Here is a 24,300-nt window from a genome sequence, read left to right as displayed (position 1 = left end):
AATAACCTTCTAGCTCTTATGGCTCCTGCACACAGGACGCAGTAATGCTTGTCGCGTGGCGGAAGTCCGCGCGACAGCCAATCAATATGTTGTTTTTCTGTACGAGCTAGAAGGTTATTACGGAAAGCAGCATATTGATTAGCTGTCGCACGAACTTCCGCCGCGCGGCAAGCATTACCGCGTCCTGTGTGCAGGGGCCATGACATATAAAGGGACATCTACATTGAAAGTAAATAGCAAGAAGTAGGAAGTAAGAGTAAGAAATTGACCAACCACAGTCGAATGTGAGAAGAATAATCAACTATGATTGGTCAATTTCTTATTCTTCTTACTTCTTACTTCCAATGTAGACGTCCCTTAACTTGTCACAACTCTATACCTCTGTACACTCTCCCGTCCGACAATGATATTAACCTTGAGAAATGAATTTATGGATCCTAGGAATTTTTGGACGTTGTCAACGCTGTCCTCTCTTTTTTTATAGATTTTGTCCGCTTACCAGGAATCGGAGAAACTGAGGTTAGGCGACAGTTTTCCGAAAAATGGAGGGGATAATATTGGAGGGGATTATCTCTACACGATAATTTAAAGATCTGTTCTTTGTAACTGCGCACTGCTGAACTAATGCAAAAGGTTAGAATGAGAAAACGTATACTTGCCTCACTTCAATTTATTGCACCAGTTCAGCAGTGCAGTTACAAAAAACAGATCTTTAAATTATATCGTGTAGAGATTTCTCTTGGTACCAACATTATCCCCTCTACTTTTCGGAAAACTGTCGCCTAACCGAAACTGATAGTGGGTGCTTACTTTAAATCGAGTACGAGTTAATTCCATTAGGGTCGAAAAATGTAATAGGCACAACCATCTAGTATCTTCATGGTTCGAGACAACTCAGTACTGCTTTCCGATGCTCGAGTAGAGTTAGTTAGAGTTAGCTAGAATAGCATAGCGGATAATGTGAGCAATATATTCAATTAATACGATACGTGTTTCTAATCAATATTGCACTATTTCAATATAACGTTGTTTATATACATCGCCGAAATCAAAATAATTCAACATAAAATTACTAATTGGTACGCGTATTAAACGTTCGGTATAAACATACTATATGAGATTAAACTTATTAATAACTAACATTTTTCGAAAATCAACTACCTGATGCTCACGTTATCCGCTATGCTACTCTAGCTAACTCTAACTAACTCTACTCGAGCATCGGAAAGCAGTACTGAGTTGTCTTGAACCATGAAGATACTAGATGGTTGTGCCTGTTACATTTTTCGATCCTAGTGGAACTAACTCGTACTCGAATTAACGTAAACACCCACTATCACTGTACAATGGGTGCTTTCCAATTGCAATATCCCTAGACACTTTCATGCACACGGCGACACAAGTTACATTCCAATTGTAATCGTCGACACAACATTACATATCCGTACTCAGTTCGAGGGCTACTAGTCACCTGTGTAAACTAGTGTTTTCTAGTGAAAATTAAAGTTAATAAGCGTAGCGGCTTGAAAAGAGATTGGCATTTGCAAATTGAAGTGGATAATAATTTTTTATTATTTAGATTTTATTATTTATTATTAAAAAATACCAAAATATAAGCATAGTTGAAAAATAATCCTAATTTTATCCGACATACATACACATTAGTACACTTTGTTCTAATTGAATCATGCACAACGTTACACTTTTTGCATTTTTGTGTACATATGTATCAAGATGTGTTAAGCAATTGGAAAGCACCCAATGTCAGGATACAGAGGCTGCGTTCCGAAATTTACTGCCAGTACTAAAAATGTATAGTTCATGTCACGTTTACTGTAGAATTTCAGTACTGGCAGTGAATTTTGAAACGCAGCCAGTGTTCTCAACATGAGATTATTGAGGTAACCTTCAAATCCTATACTTTTCCTTTCAAATCCATTCTTATTTTCTTAAAAAACATCAATCAGAGCGTATAGTTCGAAAACAAAAAAGTTCTATCATTTTAAGCATTTCTCGGGTGAATAACCCCTAAATCACTAACCACTGTAAATAGTGAAAGGTCCAGAATAAAAGGACTGTATACTAGAGATGTCTGATTCTTAATCGATTCGATTCTTTCCCTAACAAATTTAGAGAAAAAGGGTTGTTCGTGTTGCATGCATGTTTCATACTTTTCGCTTTTAAAAAGAGATGGACGCCTAATCAGACGCTTGGAAGAAACAATCGAGTTGGATGTCTCATTTTTGCTTCTTCGAAACATTCCAATATACTTCTGTGTAGTTTTAAATACGAAAAGTGCGAAGAGTGCAAACAGCATGAATAAGTTTCTTTTTGGGGAAAGAATCGAATCGATTCAGAATCGGGCATCTCTACTGTATACCAATTCGGAAGGAACGAAGGAAGGAAGAAAATAAGCTAGTAATAGTTTACGGAAAAATTTTTGACAGTAACGTGCGTGCGAATACACAGTTTCTTTTACATGTTAAACGTAAAGTAAGTGAAGATAAAAATTAAATATTGTGTATAATATTTAATTGGTCATCGATTTGTACGGAATTTGATGTTATTTGTATATTTCATGGTAAATAAAACAATTATTAAGAATAATAATTATACATAAAATCATCACTCGATATTGCAAAAAACAATGAGTCGTTAAAGCGATATTATTTTTTAAGATTAGGAGTAAAGTTGAGACTGTACATGCCACTTATATATATTATAAATATACGTCGTAGTATAAAAAGGTACGCGACGTTTTAACATTAATAATAACAATTCACCGGTTATAATTTGCTACAAATCGATAATCAACTAGGTATCCAACCTATTTGTTTACCTAACCATGTTGTTATTGTTAGAGTGGCAGATAACTATGTCTTGCTTAAGTTAGTTGTCAACAAATACATAGTCAGAGAGAGTAAAAAGAATGGGGAGTATGGTAAACATACTGTAAATCCAAGCCTTTATTGTAAAAGCAATGATAGATCCACTGGAATTCGTCGCTGTAAGAGAGGAGGTCTCCTTGGATCACTCATCGATCCATTTTGATGAACTCAAGGCTGAGAATGCCCTGCTGGCTTGTGAATCAGGTGACAGAAAGCAAGAGCTAACTGATGCAATGAAATATTGCATAGATCTGTTGAAAGAAGCACAGGTTATCCTAGATCTACAGAACAGCCGTGAAACTATCTCTACACGGTCTCAACTCATAGGCAGAGAGATTTGGCGCAGGATAATGGATATGCTGTGTCCCACGGAATTAACAGAGGATGAGGAAATGGTCTATTATAAGGACAGCTCAATGTTCTGTACAAAAGAATCAGAGGAATCGTCGCAAGATATGAACAGTGAAGAGGAACAAGAAAGGAAGCGCATCTCAATTAAAAAGGTAAAATATAATACAAGTTTGTATCTGTTGGCGTATTCCAGAATAAAGTAGTTTTCCTTTCTTGCGACTTCACAGCGCCTAAAGATACCACTTGAATATTATGGAATATCAGTGCCATGGTGTTATGGTGAAGGAGCTCATTTAGGAGGATATCTCGTTATTTCTGAGGACGAGGACTTCTCCGAGTCAGAATTATCAAAACATAGCGTCAATCTTGAGGACGAGTCGGTGATAGGAAACGCGAAGAATGACGTATTTTACTTGGGGAAAGACAAGATCACCAAATGGTATCAGAATGCTCCTCCAAATATCGAACGCGTCAACGACAATATTATGGTCGCACAGGCTGGTACGAAACACGCCGCTAAAAATCGTAGGCAACTATTTGGTTGCTGGGATTTATTTTTCCCGGAACAAACACTCAAAGAAATCGTTAAACACACGAACGTTGAACTGTGTAGGAAAAGAGAGAAATATTCGCGGGATAGAGATTATATCTCAACCAACTTGATCGAGATCAAGGCGTTACTAGGTTTATTGTATTTGGGCGGTAAGTATATACAGGCAAAGAGACGTCGGAAGGAGAATAGTTAAGAGAATAGATATACTATCTTTTGATTTCTCGTTGTTTAACGGGAAACCGAAGGCTTTCTTGATCTCCAAATCTCAAAGATAAAAAGTAATTTCAAAGATGTTTATACTTCATATTTCTCGTAACGTTAACTCTAGACTTGTCATGTGTCAGAAATGAGAAAAACATATGTCCAAAATTCTTACATATCATTTTCACGTAAAAAAATATATATGAAAGAATATTTCTAGTCACTTTAGCAGACTTATAAAATGCTCCGAAACGTGCAAAGTACCGCATTTGAAATTTATCTCGTTATAGGTTCGTTGAAGAGCTCGCATCTGAATGCCAAAAGTTTGTGGGAAATCAGCGGACCTGATGCCGAATATTTTCGATTGGCGATGTCGTACAAGCGATTTAACGTGCTAATGAAAGCTCTGAGGTTTGACAATGCACAAACACACGCTGAACGACGAAAGTACGACAATCTGGCGGCTATCCGCGAGATCTTTGAGAACTTCAATAATAGGTGCTTCAACATGTTTAACATCGGCGAATGCGGCGTGATAAGTGAGATGGTAGAAGCGTTCAAAGGCAAATGTATTTTCAAGCAGTACGCACCTAACAAACTTAGTAAACATGGCCTCAAGATATATGCCTTGTGCGACTGCAGCACCTTTTACACGGCTAAAATGGAGATCTACGCGGGCAATCAACCCGTCGGACCGTTTCGCGTCAGCAACAAGCCGGAGCATATAGTGAAGAGACTGATACAGCCGATAGCGAACAGCGGTCGCAATATCACTATGGACAGCCGTTTCAGTTCCTTGTCGTTAGTCGACGATCTATTGAAGTGTAATACGACTGTCGTGGCGATGCTACGTAAAAACAATCAGGAGGTCCCACTCGAATTCTCCAACACGGAAAGCAGACCCGTCTTTAGCAGCTTGGTCGGCTTCCGAGAAAACTCGGTGTTAGTGTCATACGTGCCGCAAGAAAAAAAAAACGTGATACTGCTTTCGTCGAAACACAATACGTGCAGTTTCCAGAACAATGAGCAACACAAACCGGAGATTCTCACATTCTACAATCGCACGAAAGACGCGGTGGATGTAGTAGAGCGCCTCAAGGCGGACTACAACGTTTCCAGGATCAATTGTCGCTGGCAATTGACATTGTTCTTCAGCATGTTGGACGTAGCCATCATAAACAGCCAAATTATCTTTTACAGTAATACGCGCAATATCATGCCGCGACAAGAGTTTATACAGTACATAGCGAAAGAATTGTTGAGGCCTCTGATGGAGATTCGTGCCTGCACTCAAACGCTTCCCAAAGAAATACACGAGGCAATGAGCGTTTCTAAGACGGGGCAAACGGACATGGATAATGTACGAAGCAGACCAAAGTGTTTTTATTGTCCCAAAAGAAAGAATCGGAAAACGTCTATAAAGTGTGTGATTTGCTTTCAGCCGATTTGCGGAGAGCATACGCTTTACATCTGCTCTTTATGTTCTCCGCGACGTAGCGTAGTGGTAGATGATAATTTGCCTTCCATTACTTAAGTATGTCACAAATCTCTATAGCTCTTTTTTTATATCTAAATTATATTTAAAAAATAAATCGTAGTTTCTGTGTAAAAAAGATAAATGAGTATTGTTTTATACTTTATGTCTAATTAATATTTGTATCATTTGTGGTACAGAATTTCAATATGAACAGCGCAAACAAAAGACTGCTGCTATATTTAAATGACCAGCTGATTCTTGTGATATATGTATGTACAGTGATATATTCTGAAACATATGAATATCTGTATGATATGTTTTGAGACCATGTTTGTTGTGCTTTATTACAGAGTAACGAAATATTTCAGTTGCGATAAAATAATGAATTTGACCTATTATCAGGCGGTTTTTGGCACGTTCTCTTGTTATCACACACATAAGCATTATTCTAGATAACCAAACCTGCAAAAACATACTATCATTATATTTTTAAGGCCGATAGGAGCCAATCACAAAATTTAATCTGACTGAGGTAGTATTTTTCATAACATTAATATGCGGACAAAAAATTTCTAAATGTCTTATTTGCTGCAGAAACAGATTTTACACAGTGTCTGCTGTAAATTTTATCGGTAGCTTTGTCTCAAAAATACAAGATCTCCTTGCAGGCTATGATGGCAGATTGACGGCAAAAATTGAGCAAGATCTGTCATTCAGTAATCATTTATATATATTTGAATGAAAATTATAGTATATACAGATCCGATTTCTGCTGTCAAGTTATGCGTCAATAGGCTCTATCGACATAATATGAGTTTAATGTGGACACTACGGAGACAGAGACACTGTTACAGAGACAGTGTTCCAATATTCACTGCTAGCGCTAAAAAGCTATAGTTTATGTCACGTATTATAGACTTTCAGCGACTAATTTTGAAACAGCCAGAATTCTAATCAAACCAACATAATACTAACACCAACATTTTATCTATATTAATTACTGAATATTTAAGTATTATAAAGGAAAATTTATTCTTATCGCCTGATAATAATGTATTATACTCTTATCGCCTGATATAATATATGTGAACATAATAAAATTTATAGATTAATATACAAAATATATGTACACGTGTTCAAAATGAAATATAAAGATGTTAATAAAGAAACGTAAATAAAGACAAAAATTTTTCATTCAACCTTTTATATTTTTTATTTGATCGATGGTATTTTGTTTCATCTTGATCTTATTGACGTTTATTTAAGGCTCAGGACGCGTACAGAGTGTATGCGTTCCACGATAGACAGTACATAAAGCCGTGACATCAATAATTCAATATCGATTTAATACACGGTGGTTTGCACAGTATTTACGATATTGCGGGATAAGTAATATTATAATTTCGGGAATATCTGTAAATGAGACTTCCATTAGACTTCTGTTTTACATACCATCAATGGATTAAGTCCACATAACACGATGAAGTATAATGTAATAGAGTTTTAATGTAATATTTTTCATAATATTATAATATTATAACGCCAAATCGACCACTTAACTCGTCCGTCATCGTTTAATCCCCTTTTTATTTGGCATTTGTGCTAATGTTAATCGTCACAAAAGATACTTTTATGGTCATCAGCCTTATACATGATATATATGATAAAGATCGCTTTGTTATTACCACGATGCAAAATAACAAAATAGAACCGTTCTTATCATTATCTGATTTTTTTAAAGTTAAACACTTTTTGTCAGAAATCTCTAGTATTTCTTCTTAAGATGTTAGAAAGATGTTAAATTGAAAAATTCGCGGAAACAAACGAGTTAAGTGTCTCATTCTGTACATGAATATATAGATTTGTATATATATATATATATATATATATATATATATATATATATATGTATATAATAAATATATTCCATAAGGTATTTTTTGTATCTTACATGCAAAACTTATATGTAATATAATATGGAGCCACAGTGTAACAGAGCAACTGTGTTATACAAATATCAACTTCGATAAAGATTATACGGGAAAACATGGCGATAATGGAATATTTAACGGTATATTGCGATAATTTATATATTATTTCAAAAATGTATGTTTTCGAAAAAGAACTTAAATGTATATACAGTAAGAATTTTGTTACATCTCGCGATGTACCGATTAGTCTGGTTAAATTCCGCTGTTACGACATATGACGAGCGATCGTGATGAATTACGATACGTCACGAAACAAGAAGTAAATTCCACACGTTTGTGCGCGCAATCGTCGGCGGTCTCAAGATAAACGTAAACTTTCATTTTGTTTTGTTCGATAAAGACGTTGCACATGCGTTGCGTCTCGGCGGCTGTCGACATGACTGATAAACAAAGGGAGAAGCGCGAGTTGGTAGAAAATATTCTAGGCTATACAGAAATCTATGAAACATTGTAGAAAGAAGTCTAGGAAAACGTGGTAAAGAATGAAGAGACTTAAACTGAATGCAAAGAACTGCTAAAGTCGCGAGTTTAAATTGATTCTGAGATCAAAGTTAACGAATGCATGCAAATATCTTGCTTTGCCGTGTGTTATGCGATAACAATTTGCTTCATTAGCTTTCCTCGATAATAACTTGAAACAGAGTTTTATTTTCACTGTGTATGTTTCTCTAGAATGTTATTGTTGTCTATATGTAAGTTTCTCGTTTATCCGATATAGATTCTAGATTCCAACGTACGTGACACAAGAAATACCGCCGCATTTCACACAGAATGCGCGGTAAAGTGTGATTAGGTATTTAAAGACAAGACGTTACATAAAGTCATGCACAGAATGTACATGGCTCGTTAAAGCCCGTGGAATATGAATACGTATGCAAGAACTTGGGAATCGCAGAAGGATGCGTGGAAGATCTAAGAAGAATGGAGGATCAGGAATTTCAAAGGCTCGTGAAGAGACTAAGATTCGCGTGGAAGAAGTTACTTACAAGTCCCAAGAGAGATTCGTAGGACACTTGAAAATATAGCAGTATACATTCTATCTTTGCATATATCATCATGTCGCCATAAAAATAGGCATTTGTTAAATAAACTTGTCGCTCTACGGCGAATCCTACATGTTACGATTCGATCGAAATAACAAACCGTACTATCGATACAGTTGTATATTTCTAGCCATTCTACTTCCGTGATGCTTGATCGTTTGACTTTTGCAGAGTTTTAAAACCCGATATTGCGATCGAGTTTCGTTCAGTTCGGTGTACAATAGTAGACGCGATTAAACGCTTCTTCCGAAAGTAGTAGCAATCACGTTACTAACGGTTCATAAGATTGCCAGTTGTACCTTCGCGTTTTGCAACATGGTTTGACCCTTTTGTGCAAGGAAATACGTCGTCATTATTCAATTCCATCTAGTAATCGAAATAGCTATGCTTACTAATTTTTCAAAAATTTTTTATGAACTGTGAAATATACTTCTTCATCACCTTCGGATTTCTTTTTTTTTTTTTAGTAGTTTTTAAACGAGAGCTGTGCTCGCAATTTCACATTTTCCGCAATTCTGTCGAAATATCGCGGATCCCGTGAGATCAAGACTAGTATTATCTTTAAATGTCATTTAAAATACATTCAAACATATTCTCATATGAGATCAAAGCGCACCAAAGAATTGTAATCTGTAACGAGTATCAAGTAAATATATATAAAAAAAAAAATTATTAACTTAAACCAGTTTTGTTCGAAAGGACTAAAATACGAGTGTAAATTTTGATTAATCACGAATGTTTAAGTGAAGATCGAAGGAATCAACGCGGGAGGGACCCAAATCTATAATTCGTAAAGTCCGTTTTAATCATGATGCGCTTTACGAGATTTCACCATTGAGGCCTTTAATGAAAATTCAAGTGGCAAAATGGCCGGCTGCCTCGATTATTTTCCGTTAAATTCGTATATATTTGCAGGTTGTCGCTAGCGACGTTTTCTTTTCTGATAAGACTGCCGTTGCTGCTTGCGCGAGGACCAAGCCTAAGCAACCTGCTCATACTCAGCCTTGTTGATGTTGCTGGCCAAGCAACAAGACAAGAAGACGCCCACCAGCGGGAAAAAGGCCGCGCCGATCGCCATGCTGGCTACCAGACCAATGTGGGCGTTCAATAAGTCCAACACGCGATTATAACATCCCTGAAGAGAATGTTCCCTCTTAGTGTCTTTGCCTTACAATCAGTGTCAAAGGATTCGTCTCCTCTTAATTCGGTCAGACCCGCAAGAAATTGAAAATCGAATCGATGAGTTTATTTTTCTCCTGACGCTAAGGTCGTTAAGATTTACCAATACATACCTCAGTATAGATTTGATCGAACTTAGTTGGATCGCATTTATCAGGCACTTTGCAGCAAGACATAGGAATCTTCTGTGCTGGATGCATATGAAGCCAATCAGCGTACCCGCGATTACCGCAACAATCCAACTGCAATTGTTCATTGACTTTGTTAAAGACACACCTTTACTGCGAGATTTTCACAAGAGAGGATTGATATATCTTAATTATAGTTAATGAAATATTTCAGACCAACATTCTATCGAAGCCATTGAACGAAAATATACAAACGGAGCATTATCAAGACACTCACGGTCGACTGCATAGTGTCGATATGGTTGCTCTTGGAGCGATCCTGTCCGTAGGCTGCCATGCTTTCGTTCAGAGTTTGATCGAATCCTTCGTTCAGAGTCGTACGATAAGCGTAAATCGATGCGCCCGCACCAAGCTCCAGCAATGCCACGACGGCTAAGAACGCACCGTACTGTCAACAAACAGAAACAGTTATTTCTCGCGAAAACCAAGGAGAAACTTCGTAAAACTACGATGAGAAAAAACGGAGTCGTTCGTGCGAGCTCAGAGATTTTTGGACACGCGCTTTTCTACTTAGAGATATAGAAAAATCGTTAGACCCACAGCTCGACTACCCTAATTACAGAACTACGTTTTGCTCCGACGGTCAAATACCTACCAGATACAGTAGAGCCGGGTGGCCGCGCGCGGTGCAGCAACACGCGAGCGTCGCCGCGAGTGCCAGCACCGCGCCTAGGCTCGAGAGTGCCAGGAGAGCCGCGCCGCTACCCTCCGCGCTCAGGTTCACGTAGTTTCGCAACTGGATGCGCATCCATATGCCGACGCACAGTATTATCACTCCGCACGCCTATAATGGAACGATTTCGATGTTACTTGTGAAAGCATAAATTTTATTTAGATTTAAACGTAACGTTCGCGGATGCGAGAAATAATTTAAGGGATGAAATCGGGATCGTAGGGAAGCTAATATGTATATGAATTATTTATTAATAACGGCCACTTCTCGTTGATAACGTTCACGCTTGCATTTACATCAAACAAAAGCTATGGTCGCTGGTGTGTTGGAAATGATATGCACACGCGTGCACGTATAGTCGCTTGCAGATAAGTCTTAATGAACGCGCTCGAAAATTTTGAACTGATTCGAGAGTTCAAGGAAAAACGACTTTGGATATACACAGCGCGTGAAATTGTAATCAATTTATAATTTTTTAGGCTCGAACAAGTCAGAAGATACTTCTGATGAATGATCGTCGTCTTGGTGAACCTCGTATTCAATGTCAAGAGTCGATACGCAATTACCACCTATGCCATTTGCCAATTAACTGACCTAATTACGATTAATAAGCTCAAGACAGGATTTTATCGTGACGCTATTATCGCGTGCATCGTTCACTAAATTCAAGTACATTCGATGACTACGACTTTACGAGCAATTGCGCAACAGTTGGCTGATACTCGGCCCAGGGTGAATTGAGGAGTTTCATGGGTAACTTTGCGTCGTGTCCTCGCGCTTACCCAGAAGATGAAGTTGAAGAGCATCAGTAAGGTTTTCATGCAGGTCATCGTGGCGACGGTCTCCAGTCGCTTGCTCATCTTGGCTATCTGCTTCGAACGCCTAGCTTCGCTCACTGATAAAATGATGGGCACCCTCTGGTCGGGCTCTGCAATGATATTACGCACTAGCGGGTCTCACTTTGGCGACGCGATCGATTTGCAACAGGATTGCGAGTAATACTTACGTGTTGCGTGCGTGGCTCTTGCCCCTCCAACTGGTGCATGCGCGCTACCCCGAAGCACTATAGTGCGATAGTGGGAACTCCCTTTATTAGAGTAATTCTCTATAGACGAGCGAGCGTCGTGTCGCGTATGATGCAGAGATATCAGACGGAGGCGTTCGAAGGATCCCCGAGACCTTCCTTGGCGGTTTTCCTTGGAGAATTTGCAGGATCGAAGGAGGATCGAATGGCTATAATATGATCAATGTTTTCTACGATGTCTTTTTCGGTGCTGAAGCAGTAGCGCGGCAAAAACGGGGAGAAAGTTCAGCACTGCACCTGTTTCGTTTTGCAAAAAGGACAACAACAGAAACAGAAAAATAAGTAAAAAAAACGAGATGCCCGTTTTCGACATGTGTACTCTTGATGTTTTTCTTGCGCTTGAATTAATAAGCGAATAAGATACAAACAAAACTGTCGCATATTAAACATATATATGAAGTTATTATATTGCCGAACAAAAATCGCCGTTCTGTCGAGTTGATATTAAAAACAAGTTCAAACGCTAACATGTGAATGTTAGCGACTTTATTTTCGACTTTATTTTTCGTCGAATTTGTTAGTGTAATTTAGAAGGTCTTCGACTACACGATATTGTTTTCGTCAACGATCGGCCTGTCTTCCAGAACATTCGAAATCTTTTCATTCTCTCAAGATCTTTGGAACCTCGTCCTTCCGATCCTCCTTATTCCTCCACGTCTTAGAATCCGCGTGCTCCACTTTCGGAGTCTCTACATTGTTGTTCTCCTGTTGTTCTTCGTATCTTCGTCGATCATTCTGATTAATCGAACGGGGCAGTCGCGATTCATCAGAGTCCGTCAAATTCATATTAAGTTTAGTCAGATCCACGATCGGCCAAACGTTCTGCGTTGTCCGGATCGTTTTCATCTCGAGAACGGTTTCGGGAACGGTGCTATTGTCTAGATAATTGTTGTTGTAAGTTTCCTCGGCGATCGGTTTGTCGGCTAAGAGGTCGGTGAGAGAGCTGGCATCCCACTCCACTAATTCCTCGCTGCTGATGGACACTCTGTCCACGTCGCAGTTCCCGACGTCCCTCCTGTCGTTCCTGATGTCACCGATGGTCTTGAAGTAGATGCTATGGTCGTACCGGTACGTCTCCAAGCAGTTGCTGTCCAGCTCGCTGTTCGACTGATAGTTGAAAGTGCCGCAGCAGTTGATCTTGGTCTCCTCCGGCTGCGCTTTCCGTCGAGATCGCTCGAGATTGTGGAACCGCGACGGACAGGTCGTTTCGTCGATGCTCGATTTCCGGGTCAACACGTTCCACGAAGAGTCCTGATAATGTTCGTGCGCCTGTTGCCGATCCTTGGACCACCTCTGCGATCGTAGACGATTGTAACCGCGGGCGAAAGCCGCCCAACGCTCGATCCTCTGCAATACGTACTCTGTCTCCTCGCCCCACCACTCCGACAAACCCTTTTGAACCACCGTTTCTCTGCCCTCTGCTACGGCAGCCATCCTGACGAACGAGAGTTACAGGATCGCCCGTGAAAACGCGACTGCGTTCTGTATTCCGTACAGATAGGTGTAGTTTCTACGACTGAAAGAGCGACTCGGCTCCGAAGAGTAAACCTGGGCTGATTTATAGGATTGTCAGGAAGCTTCACAAACGCGGAAGCCATTGGTGATCGTGCGAATCCGTGGCCATGACCTCACGTGAAGGTGCGATACGTTTTTAACGAGTTAGCGGATATGTCTCTTTTCCTCTTTCACTGGCTACTCAATATTCACGAACTAAATAAAACAAACTAACTAAAACAAATTGAAGTTGTTATTCGTCAACGTACATGGCAATTAGACAATTACCAATCGCGGTAAACGTCGGTTACTTTCCGCTGACGTGATAACTCTTTTATCGAACAATAAAGAGAGGGGTGTACTATAAATACGCAAAACTTGGCATAAAAGTAGTTAACAGACGGACACGTTCGCGCGCCCGTCGTAATTTATAAACCTATTCGCGGCGCGCTGCTCTTTCCGCCAGAAGATTTTAACGTCTGATTTTACTCTGCTGCTCGGAAAGGAAACAGAAGAGCCGGGACGTGACATCGGTAATGCGTTTAGCCGGCTGGCTGCCAATCATCGGCGGCAGCATCGTGGAATATTGAGCGACCGGCGAAGGCGTTTTTGCAGCGAAAGAAGAAAATTGTTTATCACTGCGTAGTGGTGGTTGTGGGCGAATTAAAATTCAACGCCCCACCCGCGATTTCAGCCTCAGCTGCTCCTGGGGGTTGAACGAAGGCGGCCGCGTATAAAAAGCCACGTGCAGACCATGCACATCGTACACTTCACCACCGTCGATTCCAGCACGCGTAGGTAAGTGCGTCGAACAAACGATGTCTCCTCGGAAGTATCAAGTGTCTCCTCAAGTTCACTGTTTCCTCGGGCGTCCGCGAATAATTTCATCGATCCGCAGTCTTCGGTAGATCTTGTAAACGAATGCGTTTCGCCATTCACATTCCGCCAGAACGATATCTCATAAGTAACCGTTCGCGACAAATAATTATCCCAACTCGTCGTTGAACGCGGTTACCAAGACCGATCCTTTGTTATGTCAGTCGTCATTCCGCGTTTTGGAAATTTCCAGTGAAAATGTATAGTTTCCGTTAATGAGGGCAAAATAAGTTCACGTATTTACATCTGCTTAGAATATTTACGAAAAGCGGGTCTTCCGATTAAATTGAGCAAGCTAATTAGAAGTAATCAATTGTAAAAAGCCGTTAGCCAGTAACTCAACTCGTAACGGTCTTTGTCAATATTTGCTGCATTTTTATGGTTGCAGAGATGAATTTAACCCTCGTGTTGGCCTGCATGATCACGGTCATGTCATTGCTCTGTGGAAGATGTAAAGCAGCTCCGGGGGGGTTAATCGCCAACGTCCATCGCAATCTGGAGAATCATCCACATATCCGCGGGTAACACTACAAATATTACATTTCATAAATTCTTCAATATACACAACAGATCATTTCGTAACAACAGTTGAAAAATTCAGAAGTAAAATAAGATACTGGCGCCGAGAATTCGGGTGTTTTACTGTACCTTGTTATCGCGCATGATTTTTCGTAGATACGCCGTGGAAGGTCTCATGAGGGACCTCGTGGAGGACCTCATCGGCGAGGATGAAGACGGTCTGCGGCTGAGTAAACGCCAGCACTTAGGCGATTACGATCACATGAGATTCGGCAAGCGAACCAACGACGACGACGAGTACGGACGCTCGCGATTCAGCAGAAATACCGAGTGAAAAACCACCGCCGGATTCACCTAGATCGTAGACGTGATCGCGCCATTCGCGTTTCGCTCGCGCTGGCGTAGTTCACCGCGTTCGTGCGAGATGTAGATAGAATATATTTTACATTGCAGCCATGATACGACTGTGTCTCGTTATTCTTCACCTCCTCCAGTTCTCTCGCGTTTGATTCCGATCACGCCACTAAATAATCCGCAGCTTCGAAACAATATTTTGTTCGTCCTCGACTATATTTTTTCTTATTTTCACGAATAAAGAGAGAAAAAAATTATATGTCATGTTCACATATGCTTTCTTATTGACTCCAATTTCTCCAGGATGTTTTAACAAACATTTATCAACTGCTAAACGGAGCTTTGTTGCTCTTTATCCTTTATGATTACCTCATATAGTTTGCCCCTTTTCATTTTCAACTCTGCTATTCTTCGATGGAGATCCATGTCGTCGTCCAAGAACGTGTGGTAGCCGCGACGATTCTCCAAAGCATGAAGACTGTAACCGACGGTGCGTCGGTTTAACAACCATGGTTCCGGAGGCGGTGATGGCGGCGGCGGCGATATCGGTCTCGGAGGATAAGGCGACCGATAGTCGCTATCCATGGTGGTGCGATAGTCCATATAACGAATTGCCATGGTATCTACGAGTAGGTCCTCCAGTTGTAACTCTTTCTCCTCGTAATCTTTCCTGAAACGAGGTTTTTATTACGTTATCGACGTTTTATTTTATTTATCAATATTATTATTTTAAGTATTAGTAAATTACTATAATTACTATAATTCTGTCCTATTAATATAATATCTTCAAGAGAGATACGTACTGGGCCGAAGCGAGCGATTGCATCGTGAGCAGGCTGCGTCGTGGATAAATAATTGGTTTGTATTCGTCTCGCATTTCGATCTGCGATAACATGGTTTGTGTCTCCGAGACTCCAGTGCCTTCGTCGTCGGCTCCTATTCTTCGATATGACGATTCGTGAAGGTTTCCTTTCGGTGGAAATATGTCCTTGTTGTCTCTGGGCTCCGCCAAAGTTTTCATCTGCCTGTAGATTTATTTGAATGGTATAATAACCCGAGAAAAAGATTATGTATGAATTTCGTCCATATATGACCACACGTATAATCACGCATAATCATGTGTCCACGACAAGAAAAAATACTGTTACACAAATATAATTGAAATAAATGCTTATATTTCTGGCAGCACATAATGTCGACGTTTAATTGAATAAAACTGTTTTCTTCTTCATTTAAAATCATTTTTTCCGTATGGAGACGTATATGATTATACATGTGATTGTATATATAAACACAATTCATTTATAATTTATATATAATTATATATAATCATTTTCTCCCAGGAATTAAGAAATAACATTTATACGTACGCGCATACAGTTCCCTTATAGAAATATCATACTAAGAATAATTGATAATTACTTATTTTCAGTATTAAAAATACTGGATAATAAGTAATTATCAATGATTCTTAGTATGATATTTCTATAAGGGTTTCAAACACTAACCAATTAGCGTAATATATTTCTATTTGTTAACTGACGCGCACACAAAGAATCTAAGTGCTTAGCTAACTAATAAAGTAATAAACTAATAAACCTCTCTCTCTCTTTCATACTTTACAATAAATGTTAATTTTTTATGATAAACTCACTCCTTTAGTTCCTCTTCCTCTTGTAGAGACATTTTTCTCTAAGTAATATCGCGCTAACTACTTCGACTACAATTTTACAAACGCTTATATCGTGTTGAATAACGTGTAGAATACAAAATAACGCAACGTTCTTATCGAGTGTATAAAGTAAAATGCGTTGCTACGACTAACAAGCACGTTTCACCTGTGGCGATTACTCCTCCCACGTTCTAATGTACAAAATCTATATACAATATAGCGATGTATATATTTTCACTGTCACTGCACTCTAATAAATAAAAAATCAACTCAATATTTACCAGTCGTGGATCTTGACTTTATCGCCATATATTGCTGGGACATGAAATACAATAGATTCGAGATCTTCGTCTCTGTTATCATGACTCGGAAAGATAGGCTATAATGAACATTTGTATAGGAATTAAACATCGAATATTGATGAGTTTCTTACATTACATTTATCTTACGTTTATCTTGTTTTTCCTTGGCATCTTTTAATTTCTGTTGTATGTACGTATTTGCTTTAAAAAGATTAAAAGTGGGTCAAAGAGAGAGAGAGAGAGAGAGAGAGAAGACTGATACAATTCGGTCAAATAATTCCTGCATTCAAAATTCACAATCTAATGACTCCAAGAGTTGCTTTCTTTCGTGTCATTTTCTAATATTATTACGTGAACATAGCGTCGTATTATTAGTGATAAAACAAAGTTCACACCGTTGTCAGAGAAGTGGAAAATTCTGTTCTGACAACATGGGGTGCAAGATCAAAGAATCAGACATAAAAGAGCTACAAAGAGAAATTCTCTGCAAATGTAGGAGAAGAGCAGAGTGCATAGTTCCCTGCTATGAAGAGGCAGATGATATATGTCAGGAAGAAGACATACGAGACGTAGACACATCCTCGTCGAAAGATAACGGGATTACGAAGGAGGAACTGCCATTTGAAGAAATATTGGCTGAAAAACGCCGCAAATACACTGCTAAAGAAGATTTCATCTATCTGTTGTACAATGACATACTTCCAGCGTTTGTTACCAAGTAATCGAGCTATTTTATGTAATACAAAACAATTATTATTATACCATTAGTCCAATTTGATCGGTACAGATGGGAAGGTTATTTTCTGCGAAAGAAGCCATCCACGATGCATAAGAGTGACGTTGAAATCGACGATGTCAATGTCGGTGAAGATGAGGAGATACACGAGCCTTACGTTAATGATGTCTCGCTCATCAAGGAAGGAAAGGAAGAGGCTCACGTACTATCCTGGAAGTTGTCATTGCCCGATGAATTTGCCGACATCAGTTTTTATAATAACAATTCTTACTCTGGTCGCATCAGTAGAAAAATGATGGAGGGTGAAGGAACGTACAAGTGGCATGACGGTGTTCAATACAAGGTTCGATAAATATGTGTACACAATTCAGGGAAATAATCTTATATCTTACAAAAATCAATGTGTGTGTGTATATTCATGTAAAATGATCTAAATTAGCATATGATACGCAATCAACTCCCAGATAGTAAGATGACGTCTAAAGTTACATTGCTACTTAGGCTGGTACAAATTGGTACATCATAAACTTGGAATTAGGATAAAACGATTGAGTTACCGTGCAGGGTCAATTCGAGCAAAATCAGATTCAAGGAAAAGGTCTTTTGGAGTGGGACGACGATCGTTGGTATGAAGGCGACTTCGTGGACGGTCTTCGCCACGGCGAGGGTGTCACAGTGGACAAGAAGCGTAACCATATGCATGTCTGTCGGTGGCATACGGGTAAACATAAAAAAATGGAAGGGAAGACGGGAGGACTTACTGCTTATCGTTACGTCTAAAAATACTCGCACCTTTTAAGATACAATTTGTCTGTGTAAAAAAAAGGACTTATAAATAAATAACATTACTTTTTTACAATCTGGCTACACTTATTTTATATTTGGCGCGAAAAATCTTCCATACACAACACCTGAAAGTGCAACGCAGTGCAGCACGCGATAGGTTAACAGTACATTGGATTAGGTTAGGTCGGTCAATCGAGTCGCCGGACAAACATGACGATCGACCAATGGAAGAACCGCCGCTGCCCACTCGTTGAACGGCGATTGGTGAACAGGCGTAGTGATAGGTGCCAATCGGAGCTGCTCGGTGTCGACTGTGCTAGCAGAAGGATTTCAATATTGACGCGCATTTGACGCTCTCGCGGCCGTCGTCGAAGTGCGCGAGAGCGGTGTTATTCGTGAGTGCGGAGGAATCGCCTTGATTCTGTGGCAAGCGGGACGTAGCTTATTGACGATTATTGACCGACGAGGGACACGATGTCGGATGCGATGGTGGACGAACGGTAATTCGTACAGTTCTCAATAATTAGCGTATCGGTATTGATAGCTGGGACGTTGTAGTTCCCCAAAATTCGCGACGCTGCACTCTAGTCGTGCGAAGTCACGGCCTCCCTGGAAATATTCACGCAAATCACCGATTGACACGACGCTTTCATCTCTCACCTACGTCCAAGACGCAAATCCCAGCAATTTTGACAATAATACCTACACTTTTGTCAGTCTGCAACATATATCTGTACCTATAAGCTTGTCATTAATAATTATTTTGTTCTTGTTTTTATTTTTTTCTCATAATTATTTTGTGTATATTTTCTTTGGATGGTATTGCTCAATAAAAAGTCTGTGTATGGTGAATTAGAAACTCAAAAGAGCAGGTGTATCTGTCAACTTGTTTCATTAGCCTAGGTGGAAGTATATACATATGTATGTAGTATGCATATGGATGATCATATGTGCTTTTGTTAAATCTTAAAATTTAATGATAATTTAAACTACATATAATTTTGTAAAGGAACAAGTTTGTTTTAAGATTTGTTGTTTTGGCCACTCCCAAAATAAGAATTATATATATACACACTACACATATACAATTTACATAATATATATGTATCTATGTATATGTATATATAATATTATGTATCATGATTATTCTAATACTTGTGATTATTTTTACAGGGTAACTGATGAGATTGAGGCATTAAAAGCAATTCTGCTGGACAATGAGCTAAACATCAAGGAGAATGACAGGTATATGTCAAAGGCTTATATTTTTATTTCATGATAATTTTGAAGCAAGATGTCTATAAATTACAATGATTATTATGTATCATAGAGACTTTTAATATTAAAATTTTAAATTATACAAATTCTTACTAATAAGTATTTTGTTCGTGTACTATTTATATTCTAAAGTTTTTAAAAATGCATAGATCTTAAAATAGATTCTAATCTCACGTGATTTATAAAATTCAATTATAATTTGCTTGCAAAGATGTACCCAGGTTACTTGCAAAGGTAATTGCTAGGCAGGTCACATGCAATATTAACAAGTTTTGTTTCTATGTTGTTACCTGATGTGTTTGCGCAGAGGGGAACCAGAATATATAGAGACAATACTATTTCCCTCAACGGGCGAAGACTCGCAGTCGCAATATGTATGTGTAACTCTGATAGTACGATTGCCTCTGGGCTATCCAGATGTCTCACCAGCCATCAATCTTCGAAACCCAAGAGGTTTGGATGAGAACACGGTGAAGTTAATGCAGTCTGATGCAGAAGCCAAATGTAAAGACTTTATAGGTCAACCAGTAATGTTTGAACTAATTGAGGTAATGAATTATCCTATTGGCATTCCTTCTTTTATCAGCTATCTGATTAATAGATAATAGTATTGGTTTAAATAATATAATATATATAATAATGGTAATGATTTAGTTAGTACGAGAACATTTGACAAGGAGCAATCTTCCCACTGACCAGTGTGCTGTCTGCTTATACGGTTTCCGGGAAGGAGACGAATTCACAAAGACGGAATGCTACCATTATTTTCATTCCCACTGTTTAGCAGCACATGTCGCTGCTGCTGAGAAATACTATGGGGAAGAGCAGGAGAAATTGCCGCAGTGGCAACAAGATACTACAAACAAGTTTCAGGTACATTTATGTTGCAACTTTTTGGATGAAACTAATGTAACTGCTGAATAAACTGTTAACGTAACTATTTAATATAATTATTAAATGAACTATTTGAATGTTATAGAGAAGTAAAAAAAAGATATGTATTTTATGATCATTCGTTAGGCTATATGTCCCGTTTGCCGGGAGTCGATCAATTGTGACGTCGAAAGTTTATGGTCAGCACCACCGCCGATCGACGTCGAAGCCGCCACCGACTTCTCCGTTACCGCCGAGCTAAGAGAACTGCAGAAACAAATGGCTGCTCTGTATTTGCGTCAGCAACAGCGAGGCGGTATAATCGATTTGGAGGCCGAGGGCGTGAAGATGTTGTTGAGAACGGAAGACGATCCTTCTGCCGCTACAGTCGAAGTCAGTCCGCCTGGCACAAGCTTGAATGCGTATTCCAACACCACCGTGCAGCCAGTTACTCAGGTGGTAAGTCAGCGCTTCACGGCAAGCAGTAGCAATTGCACATTCTTTCATCCTTTCATTTTTCAACGCTTGGTCCGCTCGGTCTCAATATTGGAATCATTGAAGTCAATCAACGTCTTCGACTTCTGTTGTCGTAGCACTCCAAGCAGACCTCGCACCAGGCGCAGAATCACCATACGCAATATCAGTCTCGTCAAGTTCATCACAATAATCACGGGCACAACAACCATAATCACGGCAACCGCCACCGTGGTCGCGGTCGCGCCCACTACCGACGCCACTTTGACAGAGTCAGACAGGCAGAATCTACTCCCAGATGACAATGGGCTCGAGACAAGCTCGCCGTCGTCGTTTGGTCGTCCTTCGCTCCTCCGCTAAGTGTATACAATATTCTGATTAGTATCAGTAGCGTAATCGTCGGTGTAATATACGGTGACTGTCTATCCTCGAGTAGTCTCACCGCGATAAACTTATAGGTGTCGTTGTTCGGCAGCATCCTCGTCGTCGCGACCGTCGCGTATGCGACGATGGGATGCGCTGCGATCTCCCGTCTGGACTGTCTACGTAGACCGAAGCCGTGGTGCTCTTTCAAACGATCCGCAATCGTACAAAGTAGTTGATATCGTTTTTTGCCTTAGTTCCTTTTTCTCGTTCTTTACTCTTTCATTCATCGACGATCTCGCGACATTGGACTCATCGATTCTCCTTCTCTTTCGCGAAGATAGAGTGCGATGATGGTTATCTAAAAAAAAGAAAGAGTAATCTTGTATCAGTTGCAAATATATCGCGCAAAATAAATTTTTTTATTTTGAACTTGGGCTTTATGTCTAGGTTCGAATGTATTTTGTCGTTTGTTTCTTGTCATTTATTATCGATACACTACTGCCAACCGGGAGGGCTGTGTTAGCTTAATAAAATAATATTAATTAGTTGAAAAAAGAATTACTTCTATAATTACGATAGAATTCATGACAGATAGCTTCAGTTTGCCATCGAAGAGGCAAGCTCAAAGTTGATCGCAACATTTTGAGATTGCACTTTCTTTGACCATCGTGCGAGAGAGAAAAACGTGCGAGGGAAATCGATGATTTTAATGTCGCATTATCTTTGTATTCACTGCCGCGAACACGAGATACTATTTCAATTTATCCGCGATGATTATCTTTTTTTGATTTTGTCGTACTCGCCGCGACGTCAATAATGCGCGCGCAAACGGACGCTTAACTTCTCAACTCTGAAGCGTATGCAATCAGACGACAATATTGAAAAAACATAATAGTGCGAATACTTCGCAACTCAGTCTCGTGCGACAGTGAGTTACGAGAGAACTGTGCAATCAAAAGTCCCATTGAAACGAAGATATTTTATACGTTCGTATAAAATTAATGTAATCAAAATTAACAGACACCATTTATTACGCTTAGCGTACAATGTTGCGTGATACGCCGCTGATTGTAATCGGTACAAGTTCAGCGAGTTCAGATTTTCGTGCTGTATAAATAATAGATATTTTACGCAATTATAGGTATGTGTCATATCTATTATATGGCATATTTGTTTTCGCATCTATTAGCACGGAAAACCGAACTCGATAAGGTTGCATCGGTTTCAATTTCCGTTTAACAATCATATGAGTAATCGGTGATGATTGTCGAAAGTGTATGTAAAAGTGTTCTAAAAGTCGTTTTCTCGCAATTATATTATACGATTATATTATACGAGGAAAGTATACTCTGTCACAGACATTTGTCCTTTTTTTCTTTCTAATTGTCTAATTTTATTAGTCAAGACTGGATTTCCATACTGACGTTAACATTTTTCGTCGAAGAAAAATGTTAAGTTCGTTAATAACTAGGATTGTTTCACATCACTATTATAGAAAGTTTATTCAATGGCAGATTTTATCTTTTCTTAGCAAGCCTAAGTCTTGATAAATTAATCTCGGCAGGTTTTTAGCAGAAAAGTATAAAATATGTTCATTGTCATTGCCAATCATTTCTTGTAAGATTTTTGGCATCTTTTGCAAAGATTACGAGAGACATCCGCGCTAACTTTAGAAGCGACCCTTAGAACACACTGTACATGTGAAATGTGCCATTTAACACTCATTCGTTCATGAAGAAAGTATATGGCATATCTGAAAATTTCCTGGAAACATTTTGCAAATTGATACGCTTTAGAATAACGTAAATTTTTTAGGAAAGTCCTTACGTCATTATGTCGCTCGCAATTCGAGTTCACTGGTCGAAGTACCCGCGATCGACAAGCATAGAGAATTGTGATAGAAAAAAAAAGAAGAAGCGAAGCATATCCATCGCGTTAGATTTGAATGAAGCAGAACAAGTTTTGTAGACAGCTAAGAGAAATAATATTTTGTTATTTTAAGTTATTCTTCTTGCGTAAAGTTCCTCGCAGTCGCACCGTACCGCTATAGTTCGATTTACATTTTGCGTAAATTCGACTATAATTTTAAGGAGACGAAGGCATCGTCTATTGTAGATATTCCCTCAACCTACATGTATATTATATCGGAAAAAAATTGTTAGCAACCTTAAATTCTTCCACATGAATGTGATACTTACAAAAGGGTAATAGGCTAAAGTAAGGAAATTTTAGACGCATTTAAATTGATTTCGCTTTGGATTGTCCGTACAACTTTTCCACTTTTATCCAAATTAACCGCTCAGCCCACTTAAGATCTCTATATTCGCCTGGCTGTTTCATTCTCTGCAGTTAAATTTTCGACTATATTTTCTATCGGATATCTTTACTGAAAGCAGAATCCAATAATGCGAAATTCATGGAAGAATCTCGTAGCTGAAATATCTAGGATATTCTATTAGAATCACGTCAGATATACCTGGACTAGATATTACAATATTCGCATAACTAAAACAGTACAGTATCAAGTGCTTTTACAATTATTAAAATTAAAAAAAAGAAACATAAGATCAAAGAGAAGCATTGAGTTGAGAAAATCACGCGACACATAATCTGCTTTGAAAGCATCTCTTAGGAGAATCTTTTGTCATTAAATTGTAAAATATAAATTGTAGCACCTTTCATTGTTTCTTGAATAAGAAAGAGAGAAGAAATTATAGTAATAGAAATAATTGGCTAATATAAATTATAATCACGTTAACGATGGTCACTATAAAAAAGAAAAAAAGGAACGCTCGGAAATGAATTATTCTAAAACTAATATATTAATATTTTTGTATTATTTATGTGTTTTCGTTGGTATATATATTTCGGCGTATTTTACGTATATATATATATATATATATATATATATATATATATATATATATATATATATATATATA

At 38.8% G+C, this 24,300-nt stretch overlaps 7 protein-coding genes across 14 annotated transcripts in view; 4 read left to right on the top strand and 3 right to left on the bottom strand.

The window, feature by feature from the left end:
• The first annotated feature begins 2,237 nt into the window (after positions 1 to 2,237).
• On the top strand, positions 2,238 to 5,817 carry LOC116852175. 3 transcript variants are annotated; one of them, XM_032832267.1, is made up of 4 exons: positions 2,238 to 2,493; positions 2,979 to 3,391; positions 3,467 to 3,941; positions 4,284 to 5,817. In XM_032832267.1, the coding sequence occupies exons 2-4, from the start codon at positions 2,981 to 2,983 to the stop codon at positions 5,525 to 5,527; spliced, it is 2,130 nt and encodes a 709-aa protein (XP_032688158.1). In that variant the 5' UTR covers positions 2,238 to 2,493; positions 2,979 to 2,980; the 3' UTR covers positions 5,528 to 5,817. The 3 variants fall into 3 exon arrangements, with proteins under 3 accessions (XP_032688158.1, XP_032688152.1, XP_032688147.1); XM_032832261.1 differs by having other exon boundaries at positions 2,890 to 3,391; XM_032832256.1 differs by having other exon boundaries at positions 2,862 to 3,391.
• Positions 5,818 to 6,771: 954 nt separating this feature from the next.
• LOC116852196 (tetraspanin-7-like) lies at positions 6,772 to 11,696 on the bottom strand. Of its 2 annotated transcripts, none has more exons than XM_032832292.1 (6): positions 11,551 to 11,696; positions 11,327 to 11,472; positions 10,467 to 10,655; positions 10,089 to 10,259; positions 9,797 to 9,925; positions 6,772 to 9,639 (listed from the first exon to the last, which is right to left on the bottom strand). In XM_032832292.1, the coding sequence occupies exons 2-6, from the start codon at positions 11,402 to 11,404 to the stop codon at positions 9,484 to 9,486; spliced, it is 723 nt and encodes a 240-aa protein (XP_032688183.1). In that variant the 5' UTR covers positions 11,405 to 11,472; positions 11,551 to 11,696; the 3' UTR covers positions 6,772 to 9,483. The 2 variants fall into 2 exon arrangements, with proteins under 2 accessions (XP_032688183.1, XP_032688193.1); XM_032832302.1 differs by having other exon boundaries at positions 9,568 to 9,702.
• A 498-nt stretch (positions 11,697 to 12,194) lies between these two features.
• LOC116852192 lies at positions 12,195 to 13,262 on the bottom strand. Its single transcript, XM_032832278.1, has one exon. It carries the CDS (start codon positions 13,060 to 13,062, stop codon positions 12,229 to 12,231), a length of 834 nt encoding a protein of 277 aa, XP_032688169.1. The 5' UTR covers positions 13,063 to 13,262; the 3' UTR covers positions 12,195 to 12,228.
• Positions 13,263 to 13,762: 500 nt separating this feature from the next.
• LOC116852222 lies at positions 13,763 to 14,976 on the top strand. Of its 2 annotated transcripts, XM_032832352.1 has the most exons (3): positions 13,763 to 13,920; positions 14,387 to 14,519; positions 14,674 to 14,976. In XM_032832352.1, the coding sequence occupies exons 2-3, from the start codon at positions 14,389 to 14,391 to the stop codon at positions 14,849 to 14,851; spliced, it is 309 nt and encodes a 102-aa protein (XP_032688243.1). In that variant the 5' UTR covers positions 13,763 to 13,920; positions 14,387 to 14,388; the 3' UTR covers positions 14,852 to 14,976. The 2 variants fall into 2 exon arrangements, with proteins under 2 accessions (XP_032688243.1, XP_032688238.1); XM_032832347.1 differs by lacking the exon at positions 13,763 to 13,920 and having other exon boundaries at positions 14,377 to 14,519.
• Positions 14,977 to 15,103: 127 nt separating this feature from the next.
• LOC116852204 lies at positions 15,104 to 18,261 on the bottom strand. Of its 3 annotated transcripts, XM_032832315.1 has the most exons (4): positions 16,993 to 17,267; positions 16,825 to 16,922; positions 15,675 to 15,896; positions 15,104 to 15,541 (listed from the first exon to the last, which is right to left on the bottom strand). In XM_032832315.1, exons 1-4 carry the CDS (start codon positions 17,014 to 17,016, stop codon positions 15,202 to 15,204), a joined length of 684 nt encoding a protein of 227 aa, XP_032688206.1. In that variant the 5' UTR covers positions 17,017 to 17,267; the 3' UTR covers positions 15,104 to 15,201. The 3 variants fall into 3 exon arrangements, with proteins under 3 accessions (XP_032688206.1, XP_032688216.1, XP_032688210.1); XM_032832325.1 differs by lacking the exons at positions 16,825 to 16,922; positions 16,993 to 17,267 and adding an exon at positions 18,139 to 18,261; XM_032832319.1 differs by lacking the exons at positions 16,825 to 16,922; positions 16,993 to 17,267 and adding an exon at positions 17,608 to 17,751.
• LOC116852217 lies at positions 17,147 to 18,190 on the top strand. Its single transcript, XM_032832338.1, has 3 exons — positions 17,147 to 17,563; positions 17,633 to 17,924; positions 18,083 to 18,190. Exons 1-3 carry the CDS (start codon positions 17,277 to 17,279, stop codon positions 18,122 to 18,124), a joined length of 621 nt encoding a protein of 206 aa, XP_032688229.1. The 5' UTR covers positions 17,147 to 17,276; the 3' UTR covers positions 18,125 to 18,190.
• Positions 18,262 to 18,670: 409 nt separating the features above from the next.
• Positions 18,671 to 24,300, top strand: part of LOC116852082 (E3 ubiquitin-protein ligase RNF25) — a 6,482-nt gene continuing 852 nt past the window's right edge. Inside the window, exons 1-6 of one of the 2 annotated variants that reach the window (XR_004379686.1) lie at positions 18,671 to 18,867; positions 19,541 to 19,612; positions 19,953 to 20,193; positions 20,300 to 20,518; positions 20,666 to 20,977; positions 21,112 to 21,354. Coding sequence is in view for 1 of the 2 variants with exons in the window: in XM_032832089.1 (XP_032687980.1) it covers positions 18,842 to 18,867; positions 19,541 to 19,612; positions 19,953 to 20,193; positions 20,300 to 20,518; positions 20,666 to 20,977; positions 21,112 to 21,294 (1,053 nt within the window). In the remaining variant the exon portion in view is untranslated. Of the gene's footprint in view, positions 18,868 to 19,540; positions 19,613 to 19,952; positions 20,194 to 20,299; positions 20,519 to 20,665; positions 20,978 to 21,111; positions 23,590 to 24,300 lie in introns of those variants that run through there. The other variant, XM_032832089.1, reaches the window with a different exon arrangement.

The sequence above is a fragment of the Odontomachus brunneus genome, unplaced genomic scaffold (assembly GCF_010583005.1).
Source record: "Odontomachus brunneus isolate Ranch 3 - 2012 unplaced genomic scaffold, Obru_v1 Obru_scaffold_006, whole genome shotgun sequence".
NCBI classification, from domain to species: domain Eukaryota; kingdom Metazoa; phylum Arthropoda; class Insecta; order Hymenoptera; family Formicidae; genus Odontomachus; species Odontomachus brunneus.
This window is presented reverse-complemented; position numbering and strand designations above follow the sequence as displayed.